The following is a 22,983-nucleotide window of genomic DNA, read 5'->3' as shown; positions in this document are numbered from 1 at the left end:
TAGTCAGGAAGAACGAGTCCAGAATAAAACCTCAGGACAGCATGGTAAACAGATTTCATCTTGGGTGTTAATTGATCAATTAACAGTCGCTGCTGTGTCATGGATGTTGGTGAAGATTCCTTCGGGCCCTCCCATCCATCCACTGATCCAATCCAATATCCATCCATCCATTCTTCCTTCCTTCCATTCAGCAAATTCATTAGCTGCTGTGTGCAAAGCACTGTTCTAGACTCGAATGATACAGAATTGGACAAGATGGGTAAATGGAAATGGTGATGAGTATTGTCTACTAAGCACTCATGAAGTCCACGCGCTCCTCCTCCCCACTTTTTTAAGGAACAATTTTGGATCTTTTAAGGCCGACTGAAGTGGCAGCAACCAGTGAAGTGCTCTTGAGTTAATCATAGCAGCACCTACTGAGGGCAATTCAATATTATCTTCTCGCGAGGGTAGAACCTTGTGTCATCCGAGGAATACTGACTTTATCCAAAAGCTTCAAGAACCAATGATGAGTGCCTGTGCAATTTTTCCATGATTCTTTTAATTAACCCATGAGTTTAAATTTGGGGGAAAAAAATGTGGTTGAAACCTGGGAGATGTTTCCAAGTAAAACTGAAAAACATAATTATCTCTAGAGTTTTATAATTAAAGATAAGGATGCAAATGGCTCTTGTTACCCTTTTCTGCATTGCAGAGAACTTCCTGTCCTTCCACATGTGGAATGCCAACCATGTCATTTAGACATGAAAGATTAATGAAGCTCAGTTTTATTTAAGAAACCCTCATCCACATTTAAGACACATGAGTTCTTCAGTTTGAAGGGGAAAAAGTACCAAACCACTGAATGGAATAAGAGTGCAAATAAAAGGATTTTCCCCCTGTAGCTTCTAAATTGAATAAACTAACTGAAAGTTGTTCAGACTCAGGACCTCGTGATGTTTGATTTAGCCTTTTTATTGAGAATAATTACCTTCAAAAGATAAAACACAAACATCAAAGCACTAGGGGAAAGATGGGTCAATCAATAAATGGACTTAAGGCAACTGAGTGCCATCTGGAGAAATACAAATCCCAATCCATATCTTGCTCTTTGTACCAAAATAAATTCTATATGGATTAAAAATTTAAACAAAATATGAGCAGTACCAAAAAAAGCGTGGGAGTTTTTGTTCTGTTTTGTTTATCAATAATTATCTCAGAGAAGAGAAAGCCTCTCAATTCACGTCACAAAACCTAAAGGCGATGAAGGAAAAGATGTGCTTGACTACATAAAACTTTCAAAGCATGCGAACAACCAAGAATCCTATAAACGAAGTCAAAAGGCAAATGAGAAAACGGGGGAAAGGTTGCAACATATATGACAGACAAGGTCTAATTTCCTCTTATATAATCACTAGAGACTTGATGCACAAAATTTGTGCAAGGGCCTTGGCCCCGCCCGCCGCAGCCCCCCGCCCGCTGTGGCTTTGTCCGGAAGGAAGGACGTCTGGAAGGACGTTCGGTCTAATGAGCATATTATGCTTTTATTATTATAGATGAGCCATATATGTGTACATACTTTAATAGCTGATAACTCAATTTTGCAAATGAAATGTATTTTAATAAATACTGCCTTTATAATTATTCAAAGTGTGTATATACATTTTTTTGGACACCCTATATTTATCCATAAGAAAAAGATGAACCATTAGGAAAATAGAAGACAAACAGGCAGAAGGGGAAATCCCCAAAGCCTTTTAGACATCTGCAAATTAGAATAAGCAAAGAAGATGCTACTCTTCACCTACCAGATTGCTCGTCGCTGTTAACACACAGGCGCAGAGACGGGGACGGGGACGCTCCTAGGGCATTTGGAATGTATATAACCTGAGACAAGCTCTTTGGAGGGCCATTGCACAATACCTATTAACATCTTAAATGCGTGCCCATGCTGATTCAGCAGTTTTAATCTAGGAGTTTACCTTACACATATTTTGAAATGTATACAAGCATGCACTTGCTGCGACGATGACTGCAACATTATTGATAATAACAAAACACCTGAAATTGGTGACTAGTCAAACAATACTTGATATCCAATAGAAAAATACGATGCAGCATGTAAAAAGCATGAGATAAAGCTGATATGACAAAATATCCAAGATACCTTGTTAATGGGGAAGGAAAAGGCAGCAGAAAAGTATAGTGTGCTCCAGGATTTTGCCTAGTAAGATATGTATGGATATGTGTGTATTTGCAGGAACTTTCCTGGAAGAATATATGAAATGGTGGTTATTTCTGAAGAATAGGAGTTTTTATAAACCCTTCTTGGTCTGTTATAATTTTTCAGCATATGCACAAGCCATTTGCAGAATTAAATACATCTTTTGACCCATTTCAGGAATATTTGACTATTCTCTGACTTTAGACTTCAGCCGCCCTAGATAATTTGGGGATCTGTATTTGGACAATCATAAATAGATACCCTCAAGTAAACCACTTCCCCACTGAGGTGAGTGGTTCACCGTCTGGCCAAGATTCGGAGTTGGGCTCCTCCATTTTCAAAACTGTCAGTTTCCCACTCGCACATCTGGCGTCCAGAACACGTGAGGCCCTTCCCGTGAGCGCACAGCATCCCTGCGACCCAGGCTGTCCCTGAAGATGGATGCCGCCGCTGCGGGAGAACGCCAGTGGGACATGCCCATCATGCTTCTGATGACACATGCTTACAGAGTTCAGGCCAGGAGTTGCTTTTCACATTCTCTGCGTGAGTTGGACAGCCAAGTCTAGATTCAGTTTCTTTATCAATTTGCTTTCTTTGCCTGAAAGCTTAGCATCCAATTCAGTGTTCAATTCATAACTGGGTGTTTAATAAGTATTTTTATTGATCTGGTTATGACAAAAACATTTACTGAAATTCTGTTTCTCTCTCTCTCTCTCTCTTTCTCTCTCTGTAGAAACCATGACATCAGCGTCAACTGTAAAGAAATGAACCAGCTAATGGCACTCGGATGAGGAGTTTTTCTGTCACATAGGTAAGATGGAAACCTGTAAGGTATGCTATTATTCTTGCCAAAGACATTTAACTTGACTCTACTCATGAGAAAGCAGTCAGACAAATCCAGAGTGTAGTGTATTCTAGTCAGTTATTTTTAAAAAATTCCATGTCCCGGCTGGTGTGGCTTAGTGGTTAAGTGGCTACTTATGAACCAAGAGGTCACAGTTCATTTCCCAGTTAGGGCACATGCCCAGTAGGGGGCATGCAGGAGGTAGCCGATCAATGATTCTTTCTCATTGTTGATTTCTATCTCTCTCTCCTTCTTCTTTCCTCTCTGAAATCAATAAAAATGTATTTAAAACATTTAAAAAACAAAACAAAAACTTCAATATCATGAAAAACAAAAAACACAAAGACGATAGCTACAAATTAAAATACTCTAATGAGACATAACCAAATGTACAAATTCTGGATTCTGAACTTTTTTTAACCAACAAAACAAAGATATTTGGGGGTATAATTGAGAAAGTTGAATATGAAGTGGTTATTTCTGAAGAATAGGACTTTTTATAAACCCTTCTTGGTCCGTTTTAATTTTAAATAAAATTTATGTTAATTTTTCCAAGTGTATAATAGAATGGCTGCATTATTAGGAAGTGCACATTGAAGTATTTAGGAGTGAAGCATTTTAAAATAAGTTTGCAACTTATTGTAAAATGGCTCCAATATAGCTCAAAAGCTAAAGCAAATGTAGCATTAATTGTAAATCGAAGTGAAGGATATATGTGTATAGAGTGCATTGTTCTTTCAACTCTTCCGTACATTAGAAATTTTCAAGAGAAAAAAATCTGCCTTGACTTATTAGATCATAGGGTTTATAAACAGATATTTATAGCAAAAAAAAAAATTTTTTTTAAGAAGAAAAAAGACTTTTAAGGTTGGATTCTCTTCCTTTCTGCCATCCCTCCTGATTTGACACGTGTCCCTTGTCATTCCCAGGTGAGGACATCCCTAGCTAACGTCCCTGTCCTTCCCAGGTCTCTGGCCCTCTCTTGACTGACAGCAGGCAGTCTGATGGGCAGCACCCGCCCCTGCCCCCCCTCCTCCCACTCCGCTCGGGTTTCCGCAGCCTCCTTGACCTGCCTCCTTTACACCTCACTCTGGCGGGAGTGTTTCAATCAGGGTCCCAGGTGGCTTGTTTTTCTCAACCTTTGCCCCTGACCCCCCTTTTCTTTCACTCCCAGGTGTCTCTGCTTTCAGACCTCGCGGCCCACCCCTAAGCCTTTGTCTAATTAAGCTGAAGTGGTGCCACCTGGCAGAGTCTTTCTTCCTGGGCCTCTTCGGGTGTTTTTTGTTTTTTTTCTTCCCATTTTACCCTCTGGGTCTGTCATGAGTCTCTTGTCAGGAGTGTTGGCCTTTCCTGCCCTCCCTTCCTCGCAGCTGGGTCTGTGGCCCTCCAGGTGCCCAGCTCTTGGCTGGGATGGGAATGCCGATGGCCTGTTTCAGAACCTGGGAGGCCCCGTTGAGACCACCTCAAGCCTTTCCAGGTCTAGCTTCCAAGGGGGGTGCCCCTAGGTGTTGTCAGTCACCTGCACCCCCTTCTCAGGAGCCTGTGTGGCAGGAAGGGTGCCTTTGCCTCTTCCTTCCTGCCACCCCCCTCCCCACCCCTTCTCACCCTCATTTATTGACCTTTTCACTTTCACGCTTTGAAATTGAATGCCAAAACCTTTCCTATCATTCCACCGGAATCCCTAGGACACCCCCAAACAACACCTCAAACAAATACATTTTCAACAGTGGAGGCCATTGAATGATTTACGTTCTGGGTCCACTCAAGCAAGGAAGCAAATTTATGGATCAGTTCTTACCTGGATTCCCCAGATGAGAGCCGTGATCTGCCCATGGAGGTTGGATGGTCAGTCCAGTGACTAAAGTGTAAAATGTACTGGGCAGAGAAATGGAAGCTAGAAATTTCTTGGAACCAAGGGACAGTCATGCTTTGGGCTAGAGCATGTTATTTGTAACTCCTTGTGGGCTTTAGTTAAATACTCCAGTAAAGTGGCATTACACATGGAATACAGGTAACCAAGGAGCCTTGATGCTACCTTCTTCTACTGACTCTTGGGTATTCTTTCTCAATGTTTGCAACATTTGAGGAGCAGAGATGAATAAAGATAGAGAATCTGAACAACTTGAGTTCTAGCCCCACCCTAGTTATTGATGAGCTTTGTCATTTTGCTCAAGTTCCTAGACATGTTTTGCCTTTGTTTCCCCATTTTGTAAAACGAAGAAGTGGGTCAGGGGCTGGCGGGTTCAATGGTCTCTAAAGTCTCCACGGGCCCTAAAACTCCCCTACTCTAAAATACAGTGGCCTGGGGTTTTACCTTCTTCCCCGGTTTTTGAGAAAATGCCTTTTAAACGCTGAGAGGAGGTTTTTCTGTCTCTCATAAGTCCAGCAGCTCAGTTTTGAGTAGTCAGACCTGACCTGAACCCAGGGCCAGGATAACCTAAAACGAATCGGATGAAAAGACCGGAGTGTGGGGGAGACTCCTGCAGAGCGTCAACACCCAGGCATCTTCCTATTGATCTGATTCTCAGAGGAGCCGCTCCGCACACGCCCCTGGACGCCCACGCCTGCGCGGCTGCACCCTCCACCGCAGGGCCTGGTTTCATCACCTCTCCCTCGGTGTTTGATGATGGTGACTTTGATCTGAGCCCGAAAGCCCAAATCAAAGTGGTCGTTTGTTTAATATTTGTCACACATCCGGAAATTCTGAAACCCAAAGCAGAATAGAAAGCACTATAAGAAGGACTTTTCTTTCCAGCCAATTAAGGTCATTAAAGAACACTGTCCCGATTCAAATAGTTGCCTAAGCTTAGAACTACTGAGTTGCCCCAGCAACAGGTTACAAAAGGAATATACCAAATCCTGTCAGGGAACAGAAGAAAAATGCAAGCGCATAAGTAAGTCTGATCAGGTAATTCCTTTGACAGTCACATTATTTAATCTACATAGAAGAAAGATTTAAAACATGGACCTAACCCAGCCAGTGTGGCCCAGTGGTTGAATGTCGTCCTATGAACCAGGCGGTCACAATTCCATTCTCGGTCAGGGCACATGCCCGGGTTGCAGGCTCATCCCCAGTGTGGGGCATGCAGGAGGCAAGCCGATCAATGATTCTCTCTCATCCTTGATGTTTCTATCTCTCTCCCCGTCTCCATTCCTCTCTGAAATCAATAAAAATATGTTTAAAAAAATAAAATATAACATGGATCTAAGTAGTGACATGAATTTTAGTTAGTTAGAGCTATTTACCAACAGTTAGACTCTGCTACCACAATAACAATAGAGTTGAAAGTCTAGTCCTGGTGAAGCCATAGAGATAATGAAACATCATTTTGAAACCACGTTTCTCCCCCATTTTACTAAGCATTCACTTCCCCAGCTCTAGGGCTCTAATGATCACCGTGCTTCCTGAAGGGAGAAGCATTTGGAACACATTCAACTTCTGTCTGACCCTTCCCTAGCAGAAGCTTACCTGATGGGCAGGTTTGGGAAGGAAGCTGAGCATCCTTCCAGTTGGCCTATCTGCAGGATGCATGCATCCTGGGGCATCGCAGTCATGCAGTGGGCTCATGGGCAGGCCCCGCATCTGTAGGGGAGCCTCTAGTTGGCCAGAGCTGCCCCTGACTGAGGGGCCAACCCTGTCTAGTTCAGGATGAAGGATTGCAAAGCCCACTCTAGATACACAATACAACCATGTCCTCTAACTTAGCTCTATCTACACTAATAAAAGTAAGATGCAAATTGATCGTACCTTCATGACGCCCACCAGTCAATCAGGAGTGAGTATGCAAATTAACCCAACAAAGATGGTGGGTTAATTTGCATACACAGGCACCGAGAGGCCGGGGGCAGGCTCTGGGCCTCTGGGCAGTGTGGGAAGGTGGAAAGGCAGCTCTGGCCGGAGCGAAGGCGGTGCTGGCAGCCAGGGAAAGGAAGGCCCATTCTTGCATGAATCTTCGTGCATCGGGCCTCTAGTCTTTAATAAAGTTGATATTTTTGTCTGGAGTTGTCAGACTCCTCCTTGGGTCTCAGGTTGGGGAGAAAAGGGTGTCATTTATTGTGGCCTGTGCAGTTCCAATAAGCCCATCAACAGGTACCTGTGGGCAGCCAGGCTCATTCCCAGGACCTGGGTTTATAAGGAAAGGTAAGACGTGGTCTCTGTCCCGAGCAACCTGCAGTCTAGGCTTATGAAATTCAATTGCATTCGTTTTAATTGGGAGCAGAGCTCTCCCTCACTCTCCTTTTGATCCCTTTGGGTATTAGCTTTCTGTCCTATGAATAAATAGCGTTGCATTTCTAATACGAATGAAGGCAGAGCTATTTGGGTTCTCGTTGTATTACTGTTGGGTTTGAGCAGCTCACAGAGAACAAATTTGGTTGTGTTTATATTAAAACCTTCCTAACAAGGGAAGCAGGAGGATTAGATTCAATAACAACAGGAGCAGCATTCTGAATGTGTTTAAACAAGTTTTCCCCACTGATAGAGAGAACTACCGAGTATCATTTTCAACTGGACTGACAAGGGAAAAAGCCATCCGTTCCCCTAAAGAATTTGCACAGTGCTCAAGGCAAGTTACAGCTGGATCCTCTTAAAGAAATCAATCTTTTCTAGTAAATGACTCGTAAGACCATTGAAATCTATGCAGCTTTCCAGTAACTTTATTCAATTAGAGGGATTTTCGATATTTTAGCAAATATTAAATTACCCATAATATTCTTGTGATGTCAGAATAGAAAACAAAACACACCACACACCCAGCAGCCCGGGGGCCTCAGTAGCAGCTGAGCCACTCCAGTCCTCAGGCAGGCCTCTCTGTGGATTGACAGGAGTGACGTTGATGCACTAAATGCTGACTAATTTGTTATCATCCACGATAATCACTCCTGCTTCTTTGAGGGCAGGGGGAGAGGGGGAGGGATTTAAGTACCTCCGTGTTAGGGGATTATATCGTAGCATTCTAGAAAGGAAGAAAATAACTTCTGTGACGATAAGGCCACAGCATTCAGGCCTGGAGCAGATAATCACATTATTCTCTTGTTAGTCAACAGTGACCTCTGTGTCCAGAGGGTATTTCATCTCAAATCGAGACTGTGACTTTTTCTTTTCTTTTTCTTTTTAAAATATATTTTTATTGATATCATAGAGGAAGGGAGAGGTAGAAACATCAATGATGAGAGAGAATCATTGATTGGCTGCCTTCTGTACGTCCCCCACTGGGATGGAGCCCCCAACTCAGGCATGTGTCCTGACCGGGAATCGAACCTTGATCTCCTGGTTTGTAGGTTGATGCTCAACCACTGAGCCACGCCAACCGGGCACTTTTTCTTTTTTCTCTTTTGAAAGTCACTTGAGAAGGTTCATTTTGAAAACTAGGCTTGGATATCTATTTATACAACTTGTATGAAATTGACAACCTCACACTAGAAAGTATGTCTCGTTCCCACCCAAGAAGTATGTGCTAGTGATGAGATGGCTGAGCTGAATAAGGGGAGGCACAATGCCTAGAAAGGCAGTCCTCACCCCTCCTTGCTAGCAGGTGGAAGTCAGAATTTAGGAGGCATAAGTCTCAAAGATTTGGGTCTTGTCTTTCGGGGTGTAATGAGTCGACTCTAACATGCAGAGATTCACCTACCTTTCAGGTCTGAGATGAACACCAAAGAGTTTTAAAAGTCTTTTGAGGTTTCCAAGAAAAATGACTGTGTCATTCTGGATGTACTCATTGGGTTTCATAGAGCAATGGAGTCTCACTTTCCACCAGGCTGGAAGAACAAAGTTGGATTTTGCCGAGTGTTGGGGATGTGGGAATACAGGCATTTCCTGGCACTGCTGGCGAGGCTGGCATGCAGTGCTATGCACGGAAGCATGTGTGCCTATGACTCAACATTCTGCCTCTCAAGGTCTATCCCAAGCACATGCTCTAAGGCTCCCGAAGGACGAGGGAGCTGGTACGAGGATGCCCACTGCACTACTGTTTGTCATAGTTGGTGCTGGAGGCAACTTGGAAGTGTGGGCCGGCCAGACGTGGTGAGGGCATATCTTAGATGCGCTGCAGGACCGGAAGCTATGTAGCATACCTAAGATGCTCCACAGCAAGAGACATTGACTTCAAAACCCAGTCTTGACCAAAAAAGCAAGAAACAGAATAAGATCTATATGACAGCACCAATTGTGTAACTTAACAATATACAGAAACATAAGAAAACATACAAACAAAAAACAGTCGATCAGAGTGGTTGCATATGATGGGATGGGTGTTGGAAGTAGAGAATGAGGAATAAATGCTGTAATTAAAAAATACAAGACAGAGGGCCATGCATAAAACAATAGTGTATGGAATAATAGTGCACTATGAACTGAATATGATGACCTCAAATCTCTGCATTTTAAAGTACCATCCCTCCCCAAAATATGTAACGCACATGTGCACACGTGTGTGCACACAGATGAGATTGTATGGTGGTGACATGTGGACCAAATTAGGACATAAAAATGTTATATTTTGCTTGGCCCAGGCAGTATATACATTCGCTGGAAGAACTTCCTACGGCATTACAAGTACATTACAAACCAGTACAAAGTCGTTGCGTCATAGATCCTCCATAGCAAGCCCTTGATGAATGTGTTCTTTAGAGTGAATTTGTAATTAAACTAATTCCCCCTAGACCGCAGATACAACCCAACAACCCCGCATCCACCAGGAAATGATAAGACCATTTCAAAAGCAAGACTGACTATTTGATACTGAATCCTATGCCATCACTGCTCAGTGAGAGCGTGTCTTTTGCTCTGTCTTAAAAGCCACAGTTAAATAGGGCAGGAATTTAGCGAGTTCTCTTTATTTTTATTTGAGGGTATGCAAATAGGCACCAGCCACTCCTGGGAAATTGATGTCATTGAACATCTGTGCTCACCTTCCTTTTAAAAATAAGCAAGCAAATCAGATTCTGAACACAAACCTCTTCGCCTTGACTATTTTCTCCATCTCTTAGCATCCTCCTTCGCTGACCTTTCTGTTGGATGTGTCGGTTACATTCATCAGGATCCCAGTGCAGGTTTTATTATTTATTTGACTTTTGCTTTTTTTTAACGACCCTTTGATTTTCCAAAGTGTCTCTCTCTGTAGTCTTTGCTTCGGCCCAGTGCTCTCAGCTTCTCCCCGGCACCCCCTTGCCGGGGATTATTCTGTTTTCTATTTCACTAGCCTCAGCCTTTACATTTCTTCTCTCCTGACCTTCTGACCTGAACTTCCTGCTCCTGTGGGTTCCCCTTTCTGCCTCTCTTCATCCTTGCTTTCCTCCTGTTTTATTTTGCGCGTGGTTTCATCATCCGGAAAGGTGGCAAGGTGGTGTTTGCATTCCTCAACACCTCGTCTCTTCTGCACCGTCAGCTGAATTTCATCACATTAAGGTCTAATTACTGGGCTAAATGGATTATGATTACATACTCGACTGCTTTGGTCTGTGAAGTGTACTTTCTGTAAGTGAAAACTTGCCACGTAACCTTGAAGAAGTTTTTTTTTTTTTTAAGAGAGGAGGATGCTTGAGCTAAAATAATACATGTCTATTCATTTGCTGAATACTTATTGAGCTTCTGTGATATGCTAGGCACTGTGCTAATTATTGAGTATAAACGGATGAATAAAATAAACAGAGGCCCTGCCCTTAAGGAACGTGGAGTGTAGGTGGGGACACAGACGTTAATAGGCAGGCATACCACTATACACTTGAATATTGTGCTGAGTGAGTGGAGGAAACAAACCAAGAGCCATGGCGGAGAATAACTCAGGGGACTACTTGGGTGGTTGGTAGAGTTGCCAGATTTTGCAAATAAAACTTCAGGAAGGGAAAAAGAGAAAAGAAAAAGAATAACTATTTTTTGAATGGAGAACTTGGGTAGACAGTGAGGCCATTCCTGAGATGGGTGACTGAGAGGAACAGTGAGGGGTGGGTGGGGTGAAATGGTTAGAGTTCAGAATCAGAAGGGTTAAGGTTATGCCGATTGTGAGACATTCATTGATCCCCTCCAACCACCAAAACATGCACTGAACTTCATGGTTCACAAATAGCCACGCGCTCCCTCTCCTACCACGTTGTCTCATTTGACATGGCACTTCCTTAATTTGGGTGTTATTTAATTTCTACAGCTCTAAGGTGGCAATATTATGCCTGAACCCAGCTCTAAGGTGGCAATATTATGCTCCTCACTTGGTGTCTTGCTTGGACTCCATTGACTTGTGCCCTGCATGTCGTATGACACCTTAGTTTTAGGCTGCATATAACATGGGTGTTTTCTTTCTTCTGCAAAGCCAGTTTATCATGGCCTTCTGTTACATAGATCAGAATCCAGCCAGTCCTCCTATCTCATGGTGCCATCTGACACTGGATTTCCAAGAAACCAGCCAGTTGATGCGTCAGTTTGGGGAAATATTGGGCACCTAGCACCCCTAGCATAATGAAAGGTTTCCTGAGAGAGACCTAAGCGTGATCAAGGGACCAAAAAATATAAACCTTCCATAGACTAGTGGCCAAGGTTATGGGATCTGGCATCAGGAGACCTGGTTCAAGCCCAGGCTTCCATGCTAGCTAGTTTGGTGACCTTCAACTCATTACTTAAACTCTCCAAGCCTTATTTCCCCCACAGTGTTTCTGTATGACATGAGCAATTTTATATTTAATGGTTTAGAATAGAGCCTATTCTTTGTTGGCCTTTGTTATCGTCTTTTATCATCAGTCACATGACAGAGGAAAGTTATTGAACTGGTTAGCCTCCCCCGCCCCCGTCCCCCCCAAATTTGAGTGAAAGCAATAAGGCATGAGAATTCTGAATGATGGGGAAGACAAGGTAATGGTTAAAAACATGGACTCGGAAGCCAACGGCTTGGATTTGAATCCTGACTCTGATGCTTACTAGCCATGTGGCCTTGAGCAGTCACTGAGTTTTTCTTCTATGTTGCTAATTTGAATTCTTAAATTATTGAGTTTCTTGCTAATGATTCTATCAAAGTTTTTTTTTTTTCCCATGGAGCAATTATGTTTTAAATGTCCCTATACTCTTTCCAAATCTTGACTTATTACTAATGATTGGTGTTTTCATTTTACAGATTCCGTGTCCTCTTGAATCTTCATTAATATGAACCCTTCTGAAGTTTTCTTGCAGAAATCTGGGTTAGAGGGAGGACTGATGTCTTCCAACCCTGCGGGGAGTCCCCTCAGCTTTCAGCCTTTCTGTTGGGGATGTTGCCCTTGAAGGAACCCTGCTGGGCCAGCCTCTCATGATTTTGACCCCCAATAGGAGCCCTTGACCTTCAAACTGGGGACTATCAATGGAGACACGGTAAGGCTCATCAATTCCTGCCTGCCCATGCTGCTCTCTCACAAGAAGTGCAGTTAGAGTGAGGCTTGATTTTCTCCTTCTGTCCAGTCTCAGTAGCCTGCAGGTGAAAGAGGCCTGGAGGTGTTTGGTAAGGGATTGGCACCCTTAGTTCCATAAGCAGGTTTGCCTTTGTTTGTATTTTTGGACGATTGGAGTTGGGAGGGAGAGGTCAGACATGTGTACGCATTTCATCTCAGAGGAGGAGGCCTACCCCTAACGTCCTAAGTATCAGTAGTTCGCTCATTCTTTTATTTACAAAGCATTTATTGAACACTTAGTATATATTGGGCCCTATGCATTTCCCTATGGAGACGTAAGTTAACAGGAAAGATATGGTCTTTGCCTAATGCAGCTCACCCCCACAGATTTCTTATGTCTTTCCCCAGCCTCTTAGATAAACTCATTGCACTTGATAGACAATCAACAAAATCACTTGATAATGATGAGATGCCACCCGTGTGGCTGCTTTTCCTTCCGTGTTGGTCATACTGTGTTTCTTCTTTTTTTAAAAAAAATATATATTTTATTGATTTTTACAGAGAGGAAGGGAGAGGGATAGAGAGTTAAAAACATCGATGAGAGAGAAACATCGATCAGCTGCCTCCTGCACACGCCCTACTGGGGATGTGCCCGCAACCAAGGTACATGCCCTTGACCGGAATTGAACCTGGGGACCCTTCAGTCCGAAGGCCGATGCTCTATCCACTGAGCCAAACCGGTTAGGGCAATACTGTGTTTCATGAAGCTCTGAACCGTCCCCGGTGCCCACCTGATCCCTTTGTCTGAATGGCCCACTCACTTTCTCAGTGACTTCATTGCTGTGTTGTGATGTCAGCACATCTGAGCGTCTAAGTTTTTCATTCAAGCCAACTGAGTAGCCAGGTCCAATGTACCCAAAGAAAGTGCCAGAAGATATGTTCCATCCACGGGAAGTCCTGATGTGGCAGTTTAATGGCCATCTGTCATTAAGGAGGTTTTCCCTAAGCAGTGTTCGTGATGTGCCCGATAACACCAGCATTGCTTGGAGCTCATGTCCCCAACAGTATCAACGATGAACACGGAGGGAGGACAGCATGACTCTGAACAAACAAATCCAGTGGCATTTGGCCAGGCCACCGAGGCAGGCCACTGGTAGATTATGCTGCTGAGCATCTGAAAGTGTGTTGCTGGTGGAAGGGAAGCTGATTGTAGCTGGAACCTTGGCTTCTTTCTGTAACAAACTGGGGTGGTGGTGGGGGGAAATTACTTCCCCGTAATATTGAATCTTACCTACATAATTCTTCTACAGGCCCTGTGGACTTGCCTTGTGCTTTTCGTGCTTCTTAATTTCTTAAGCCAGAACTGTAGGACTGGAGCTAACGTAGGTGACGTTTCTGAAGGAAACAGACCAGTTATTGGTCCCAGGTGGCGCTGAAGCTTTTGATCCTAATACAACCATTTTTAAAGCAATGCCTGGGACTTGTAAAATCGGTCATTTTATTACAGAAATACATTATACTTTTGGTTAGAAAATGCCCCGTTGGGAGCTGCCACCTGATTGGCCGATGATGCAGTCAGCTTTCGCAGTCACTTTCTAACCAAATATTATATTAGGTTTTAAAAAACAGCTTTGCTTGTGTGGCTCAGGGAGAGAAAGTCATTCTTTATGAAAAGCAACATACAAATGAGCACACTTGGGCAAGACAATTCTTCAGCAAAGCCACAGTGTATTTTAAATGACATTGGAACAGAAATTTGCTGGTTCATAAATTATTATTAACGATTCTGCCAATGCTTTGCAATTATCACTTGTTTATTATCCCACCATCTCATTTGATCCTCATAACAGCCATATGGCATGGCGAGGGCACGAGTTATCGTGCCTGTTGGTCAGAGGAAGGAATAAGGTTCCGGGAACAGAACTGATCAGGTCTCGGATGGCTAGAGGCAGCGTTCTAGAATTGGTGACTTTCACTTCAATGACCATTCCAGGCCATTTGCTCTTTGTTCTTTCCAATGACAACAAGCCATAACTCTGGGAGCCTCCTGAGAGGAGTCTTATGGTCCAAGGATTGGTGGATGCGTTGAGGTGGTCCCTTCTGGGAAAGGATGAAGCATTAGGTGGTGATCTAGGCAAGGAGACCGTTCCATTTTCTCTTATTTGTTTTTCCAGCTGATGAGAAAGTAAACACACCCTATCACCTGTGATTTTGCTTATGAAGGACTAATGCTTTTTAGTGACCGACCCTACTCGGTCCTCAGCATTTCCAGTGGAAATAATTCCGTTAAGAGCCATCCTTCTCTGGGAGCGCACCTTTATGGAGCAGACCAGAGGGAAAAGTAATTGAATTTAATAAAAGCTGTTCTCAATATAAAGCCACAGGGAAATACATTTAACTTCAAAGCCAAGATGCATGGTTCCTAAATATAATTAATCGCCTGGCTGTTTCTTCCATCAACTCTCAATTTGACAGTAAAGAAGTAAATTCTTTGGCACTTTTTGTTTTATAGGAACATGAATTCTCTGTTGATAGCTATGGATAGATTGATACAAGTCATTCTCAGAAATGACATGCTTTAGATTTCCATCTGTGCAGGAGAGCCTAGAAATAGGAGCAGATAACCTTTTTTTTTTTTTTTTTACTTATTAAATATATTTTATTGATTGCAGAGAGGAAGGGAGAGGGAGAGATAGAAATATTAATGATGAGAGAGAATCATTGATCGGCTGCCTCCGGCACGCCCCACAATGGGAATCAAGCCTGCAACCCTGGCATGTGCCCTGAACCAGGAATCAAACCATGACCTCCTGGCTCATAGGTCAATGCTCAACCACTGAGCCATGCCAGCCGGGCGGCATAGGTAATCTTAACAGAATTGTCCAAGGGGAAACTTTCTGCCCCTTGACCTCCTCCCCACCTCCTTTTTAAAACTTCCTTCAAAAGAAAAGAGAAATCTTCAGGGACATTCTCTAAGCAAGCCCATTAAGAGAATACGTGTGTTTGGGGTGTCTTGTTTTCAGGTGCTAAGGATTTCGAAGGAAGGGAAGTTGCTTGTCTGAAGCCCGCTAAGGGGCGGATGCCTCTCACCAGCAGACTAAGAACGTGTGCGTGTGGGCGGTTTCCAGGGAGGGTAGAACCCACAGGTGCCACCACGCTGGCCGGAGGGACTTCACTCCTTTCCAGGCGACAGGCCACTGTTGTCTAAGGACAGGCCCCTTCCCACTCCCCGCACCTCCCAAGGGAAGGTTGGTTGCTTTCTTCAGTCTATGAAGCTGCATAAGGAGAGACGGTATCATTTAAGAAGGAGAAGTTGATGCAGGAAATGAGACTAAAGACCCTCTGCCCCAAATTCTCGTCAACAAAGAAAAAGCAGATCAGTCAGGACGGGAAGTTTGCAAAACCACGTCTGTACCTTTAGCATCACAAGTCAATACGAGAGATGATGTTTCACCAAAAGACAGCTTCACACTCAACTGCTTGCATTTAGAAGTGTCTCTACAAAAAAATAAATAAATAAATAAATAAATAAATAAATAAATAAATAAATAACAGACGGTTGTAAAGGAGAGATAATCACATATGCATGAGCAAATCTATTTAAAAAATTAGCACTATGAAATTTCCAACAAAATTCGAGAGAAAGAAGTTATATGCATGAAAATCTTCATTGCAGGGTTATCCACACTGGTAAAATACTACACTCATTCCAAGGTCCAAAAGAAAGGTATTGTTTAGATGACTCACCGCACATTTATTTGGTCATATAATGATGCAGTTATTATTTTGTTGGCTATAAAGGCTGGGCGGAATATGGAAAAGTGTTTATGACATAATATAAAATTTAAAAACAAGTATGTGCATATATGGTTGTAACTATGTAAAAAAAAAAGTTTAAGAGAAAAGACTAGAAGTAACTATATAAAGAAGACAGTATTAGTAGGATAGTGAAATTACAGTTTAAAACGTTTCCTCCACTTTATTCCATGGCATGACTTTTTTAATGTCTATAATGAAAAAAACACCACACATAATAGAAAAGTCAGAGCCGCCCTCAAGCATTTCTTCGCTTCTCATCAAGATCTTTTGCTTCAGGTGCTCTTCGTCCCACTACGGGACTTCAGCCACCAGCCTAGAGAGCAGGAGGGTCTGGGTGTGATTGGAAAAGCATTGCTTTCTCCATCTGCCCTGCGAGCCAGACAGACCCCTTCATTTCCTTCTGCTCACAGCTCTGCGTTCTCAGGATCGTCTGCTCCTCAGCTGGCCAGATGGGTCAGCCGTGGCGCGGGGCCTCCTCCGGGTTCCATGAAGAGCCGGGCTGTTGGAACGGGGCCTGAGACCGTTGATTGCTTCCTGATGACACCGTGTCCATAAGGGGAATTTGTGGTGAGCAGTTAGGAGCTTGGGGGACTGCTGACCATGGGGATTAGCCAGTCTACCCACCTTCCCTGGACATCAGCTCCCCAGATAACATGTGGGAAGGATCTAGGTGCCCTTGGCCCGAGAGAGTGCTGACAGTGCCGGCAGGAGGCTGTGTCTCCATCAGATTGGAAGCCAGCGAGTCCCTGGCATGAGCCTTGAGTAGCCTGGAAAGGACCGGCCGGTGGGCCCCCTCTGAGTCTGAGCGGAGGACGGGTCCTCTGGTGTGGGCCCACGGCACTTGCAAGAACATCAGGAGGAGGCTGACGTGGTCCTTAGGCCCATGCACCGGGCGAGATCTTGCACAACATGGAAGGGGGGGCTGTGAGATCTGGATCGTGTCCACCTGCCCACTCAGGCTTTCCCACCTCCCTCCCTCCCATAGAGCTTTGCTCAGTTTACCCAACGTGTCGGGTACGTGTCCATCTCAAGGCATTTCTTCTCTAATTCTCAGAAGAACCTTCCCCCTTTCACTTCTCCAGGCCCTTTTCATCCTTTTTAACTCAAAGAGCCACCCGAGAGGGGCTTTCTCCATCCCCCCACTTAAAGTGTATTATTCCCCAACTTGGTTATTCTCTCTTTTCACGTCTTTTGTGTTTCTTTCCAAGTTATTGACCATAGAAAGCGTCATTCTTTTATCTACTGCTTGCTTATCTGTCTTCTTCTTGGTCTTCCCTGCTGGATTGTAAGCTAGCCAAGGTCCGGGACTGTGCTGATCTTGCTCACCCTCGGATACCAGCAACCAGGGCAGTGGTTGGCACCTAGCAGGGGTAGGGGCTCCATAAATATTTGCTGAGGGAGTGAGTGAGCTGAGCCACTGTAACCGTCTCTGAATCAGAGCCATACCCTCCATATTCTTCTATGGCATGCTTTAGTCAGGCAATATTGTTTCTAGGGTTGATGGAAACGTGGCATTACTTTTCATTGCTGCATAGTATTCCATTGAAGAACTATCTTACCCTTTATCAACTTGACTGTCCTTGGGATTTCAGGCATTTCTAAATTTTGTTCCACAAACAACGCTGTTGTGAACATTTTGTCCGTGTCTCCTGGGGTGCACACGCCAGTGTTTCTCTAGGAAGAGAAATCTGGGTCATTCATGTTCATGCTATCCATATTCAAATGAAAGCATAGGAGTAAATTAATTAGAGCAGCGGAGGGGCTGCCTGACATCTACGTTGGGGTGAACAGTCATTTGACACACAGACACACAATATCGCTAACTCCTCTTCTTCAACACCAGCTGCCTACCCGCCGTAAGGAAAGAGTCACTGTTGGCCCAGTCAGGAGCCATGGAGGGCCTAGCATTTCCTGAGCTGTGGAGTGTGACACCTCCTTACTTAGTGGCAAACAGGAACAATGTTTTTGAGCAACCTTTTGGAGCAGGACTAAGGGAACACACTGAGTACCTAACTGGTTGGCAAATTGTCAGGCATTTGACATGTAGCATTTTGTTACCTCATTTCATCTCTACAGCTACTCTTTGACATAGAGAGTGTTGTCCCCATTTTGCAGGTGGGCAAACTGAGGCTCATAGAGGTTGATAAATTTGTTCAAGGTCACTGTCGGGGTGGTGAAGGTGGGATTCCAGTCTTGCTTCATCATTCCTTCTCACAGGTTGGCACATAATAGTTGTTTGCAAATCTCTCTGTGTGTGTGTGTGTGTGTGTGTGCGTGTGTGTGTGTGTGTGTAGGGAGGAAGAAAGACATGGAATGGGTGACTGTGCTTAAAAACAAAAGCAAAACTCTGGCAGGTTCACGTGCTTAGTTTTAATTAGCTGCTAGCTCCGCCTGCCCCACTGCACCCTGGTCCTGATCCTTGTAGCAGAGCTGAAGAATAGGCTGAAGTCACCAGGGGTCTTTGCTGCAGGGGGTGGCCAGGGCTTTGCATGGCCTCCTGTCCTGGGTGAATCGCCATGTTTCTGACCTTGGGAGTGACCTAAAGTGAAGCAACAGCCGGCAGGGCAGGCGTCCTCCAGCTTCGGTAAGGACATGCATGGCCATTCTGTGCTTGCTCAGGAAGCCCCAGCCCTTAGGCCAGCCCCCTGTTTTCCGCTGCAGGATTTCAAAGGGACTTGTACAGAGGGGTCCCTAATCCACCCAAGCCCTAGGGAGGAGGTGGTATTACCTCCAGGTTGGGCTGGGGAGGGGCTGATTCATTGTGGAAGTCATAAATCAGCGGGCTGGGTAGCCCAGGGCAGCCGAGAAAGCCTCAGTGCTGGAGAACCAAAAATGCTGCTGGGTCCAGCTGCGGCCGTGTCAGAGCACGATTCTGGGACTCGCCTACAGCCATCGGAGGCCTGGAATGAGGGCCAGTCCCGGGCCCAGGTGTCCTCCCCTTTGGTCCTTGAAAACCCACCCTAAGGGTTGCATGTCCTCACTCAGAGCTCAGCCCGCAGCCCCTGTAGCCAATTAGGAAAAGCAAACTGGGATTGTTGTGATAGATGATGTTGATGCTGCCATGGCGGGAGACAGCATATCCCTTAACAGACAAGCTCACTTTGGAACACTGATTTACTGCAGGGGCTCGGTAACCGGCCTACATTGCTACTTGAAAGCATGACAGCATTTAATAATAATAAGTGTGTGTATGTGTGTGTGTGTGTGTATGGGGTGTCCCTATATATTGGGTGTCCCCAAAAAATGTATCCATACACTTTGAATAATTATAAAGGCAGTGTTTATTAAAATACACTTCATTTTCCAAATTGAGCTATCAGCTGTTTAAGTGTGTATACATTTTTGGGGGACACCCTGTATCTATATGTCCATATATATTTGTAGTATGTTTTTTTAAAATTTTTGGTGTTTTTATTCCTGAGTGAGGTAAATTTCAGCTTCTAACCTTGGCCGCCTTGGGTTATACAGTGCTGTTCTTGTCACTTTATATGCAGTGGGGGTTAATATATTTTTACGTGCCATATTTTTATATAAGGATATGTATATATAGTTATGTAATTACCTTTATAATTTATACATAAATTTATGACATAATTATATATAAATTACTATATATTATATGTACTTTAATAGTTACATATGAGTATATAAATATAATATTTTAAGTTTTATGTATTTACACTTACGTAATCTCTATATAAGTGCATAAGTGCAATATTAAAACTTTAAATACATTTATACCCATTTAAATACATACTTAATGCGGAATATGAATGAGTACGCCTCGGCGTGGAAATTGGAGGGAGGGGCGATCAATATCAATACAAAGCTGAGGGATGGGAAATACAAGGGCGTGGGCTGCCCCGTCCTGCGCACAGTGACACCCAGTCCCCCAGGACTCTGAGCGCTCCTCGCTCTCCCCGCTGCTCAGGGGCCTTACACGTCTGGGGAAGCTGTAGGCTTGTTAACCTAGAAGGCCGTGCAGATGGACCAACCGAAGCTTTAGTCATTATACTTAATTGGGCGAGCGGCCCTCGGAGCTGTCTATAAACTGTGTGCTCACAGTGAGGTAATTAATAACGCCACTTCCTTTTGGGAGGCGTATCATTAGCCATTATTTCTAGAAACATGACATTGATCTCTTTATTCAGAGAGGTAATTGCAGGTTTCTGGAAAGAGTGTATGGTTTACCCAACAATTCCCCACAAATGACATCATCCCTGAGAAGTAAAACCCACAGAATCTGTCATTTTGAATCCATAGTTGGATTTTTGTTCCCTAGGTGGTAAAAGAAGACTCTCGAAAGAAAAAAAGAAAGAAAGAAAAAAAGAAAAAAAAGAACTACTTGGGTATGGAAATTAGAGTGAAAGATAAAATTTGGTGTGTGTGTGTGTTTTTTTTAAGACATTAGTGATTTCTTTCGGAGTCTGATTAAGGGGGTGGAGTTTGTGCTTGTTAGTCCTATAGCAAAAAGTGAAACAAAATAAAGGTTAAAAAATGTGTGTGTGTTTTTTTAAACTTTCACAACTGCCTTTAGGTAATAGTTTTCTCATTGTGTCTTACAACATGCTCACAAATGAATTCGATTTCAACATGACCACGAGAAAACCCGTGAGTTCCTCAATCCAATTCTCCACCTTAAAAGGAAGCAGGGAAATGCAACCCAGGGCTTGACATTTGCCACTGATTGGATTCTATACTGTGGAGCGAGAATCAAAGGGGAATTTCAGAGTAATTTTTGCGAAAGCCTCCAGCTGACTTACCCTCAACAATCGTACCTTCAGTGTTCCCATTAAACTGAAAAAAATCTAAATTGCCACAGTTCCCTGTTTTTTAGGGACTTTATAGGGTAATGGTAGGATTAAAAAAAAAAAAAGAAACAAGACCTTTATTCATTTGGGTTCTTTTCTTGCCAGTTTCAAATCCTTGCCTGGGTTTTGGAACAACCTGAGTCCACTTGAGAGTTTCGCACAGGAGAACCAGGTAGCTTATTTAAATCCACCGCAAGAGAATCTGCTTCCAAACTCTTTTGTAAACTTCACACTGGGAACCTTTCAAATGTTGATGAATTTTTTCAAAGCGAGATTTTTCCAAAGCATCTTTCTTTCTATAAACCTGTTGGGCACCTGGTTTGCTTTTGGGGGTAAAGTCTTTCAATGGAAACCATAGACCCTCTAAACTTGCCACCAACCAACATATCTCAAGTATTTTAGAGGGACACCAGATGTGCCAGGGGCTGGAGGTAAATTTGGAATGTGATTCATTTTCTCTTCCTCTAGGTCAGTGGTGGGCAAACTCATTAGTCAACAGAGCCAAATATCAACAGGACAACGATTGAAATTTCTTTTGAGAGCCACATTTTTTAAACTTAAACTTCTTCTAACGCCACTTCTTCAAAACAGACTCGCCCGGGCCGTGGTATTTTGTGGAAGAGCCACACTCAAGGGGCCAAAGAGCCGCAGTTTGCCGACCACGGCTCTAGGAAACTCCCTGTGCATGTTGGGATAGTAAAGGCCCTGAGAAGTCCTGTAGTGAAGGATGCTGCTTCGCTTTGCTTACCTGGATGATGTTGTTTAAAGCTATTTACTCTTTCACTTTTCTGAGTATTTTTAAATGTTTATATTAATGCGTTAAAGCAAAACAATTTTATTTTGCACAATACCAGTGAACATGTTGCAGAGTTGGCATTTCTTAAAACCCCCATTAGAACACATTATCCTAAGTGACTTTATTGACTCTATCTGTTGAGTTGCTCTTCTTTTCGGATCAATAAGAGAATTACCTGAATATGGATCTACTGATTAAGTACAAAACTTTGCATTTAAGAGCTGTTGAACGTCGATTGCAGATATGAATTCATTTTTGAGGTACACAATAATTCTCATTGTTAGTCAAAGCTGAGGAGATGATATCGACAAGCCTGGATTTGCATTGGGCCTGAAAGCAGAAGGGAAGAGATGTTTTTCATTACAGAGTTTTAATCAACAAGACATTGAAGTTTCCCCAAATAAGTTCCAAAATTCTAAGAGAAACTTGCCGAAAGGAAATGTCTCTTCTATATTTCAGGTTCAGATAAATGATGGAATTAAAAATGATGTAAAAATGCCTACGTAATTATTTTAAAGATAATCCTAAAATGTCATTTAATGTCTTGGCATCAGGTGGGTAGATATTGGATTGGATAATTTGGCATTTTAGGGTTTGGAGACTTGGAGAGGGAATTTATGGCTTATGGGTTTTAAAGCCATAATCTCATGATGAATTTGGTTAACGTTATTAAAAGCTACATCTTAAATATCCATGCTTTGTTTAATATAGTACATTTATTGGTAGAGCTGTCTGTTGGATTTTATTTTTAACCTGGCGGGAACATATGCATTTTAATCTAAATGTAATCTAAATGCTCAAGTTTCTCTTCAGATGCTTCCCTTAGTTAATTATGCAGACATGTCTCCCTAATGCAGCAAACAACTCTCTCCCAGGTGTACTTTGGACGCCTAATTATCCATAAGAAAGAAAAATCCTTTGATTAAAACAAATCGCTTGCGTTAAGAAAAAAAAAAAAACACAACAAACTCTGCTTTCTCTTCTCACATAAGACCCTCCTAGGTCCTTGTTCATCCTATATTCCACCAGCCAGGCTTTGCTCAGGGGGGAGGGGACGCCTGGAGAGTCCTGGGCTGGGGGCCTGGGGATAGGTACTGAGCAGGACTCGCTGAATGGCATCCTTTAGGGTTTATTGGTTTTAGGGATATTAAAACGCTCTGAT

The 22,983-nt window shown here is 43.3% G+C and overlaps 1 protein-coding gene across 1 annotated transcript in view; it reads left to right on the top strand.

Annotated features, from left to right (window-relative positions):
• Nucleotides 1-20,644, top strand: part of RAB11FIP2 (RAB11 family interacting protein 2) — a 64,400-nt gene extending 43,756 nt beyond the window's left edge. Inside the window, exons 6-7 of the mRNA XM_054729142.1 lie at nucleotides 2,937-3,014; nucleotides 20,497-20,644. Of these exons, the coding sequence (XP_054585117.1) occupies nucleotides 2,937-2,971 (35 nt within the window). The 3' untranslated portion in view covers nucleotides 2,972-3,014; nucleotides 20,497-20,644. The remainder of the gene's footprint in view (nucleotides 1-2,936; nucleotides 3,015-20,496) is intronic.
• Nucleotides 20,645-22,983: the final 2,339 nt, after the last annotated feature.

The sequence above is a fragment of the Eptesicus fuscus genome, chromosome 17 (genome assembly GCF_027574615.1).
Source record: "Eptesicus fuscus isolate TK198812 chromosome 17, DD_ASM_mEF_20220401, whole genome shotgun sequence".
In the NCBI taxonomy this organism is placed as follows: Eukaryota; Metazoa; Chordata; class Mammalia; order Chiroptera; family Vespertilionidae; genus Eptesicus; species Eptesicus fuscus.
Note: the sequence above shows the minus strand (reverse complement) of the source record. Positions and strands in the feature narration are given on the sequence as shown.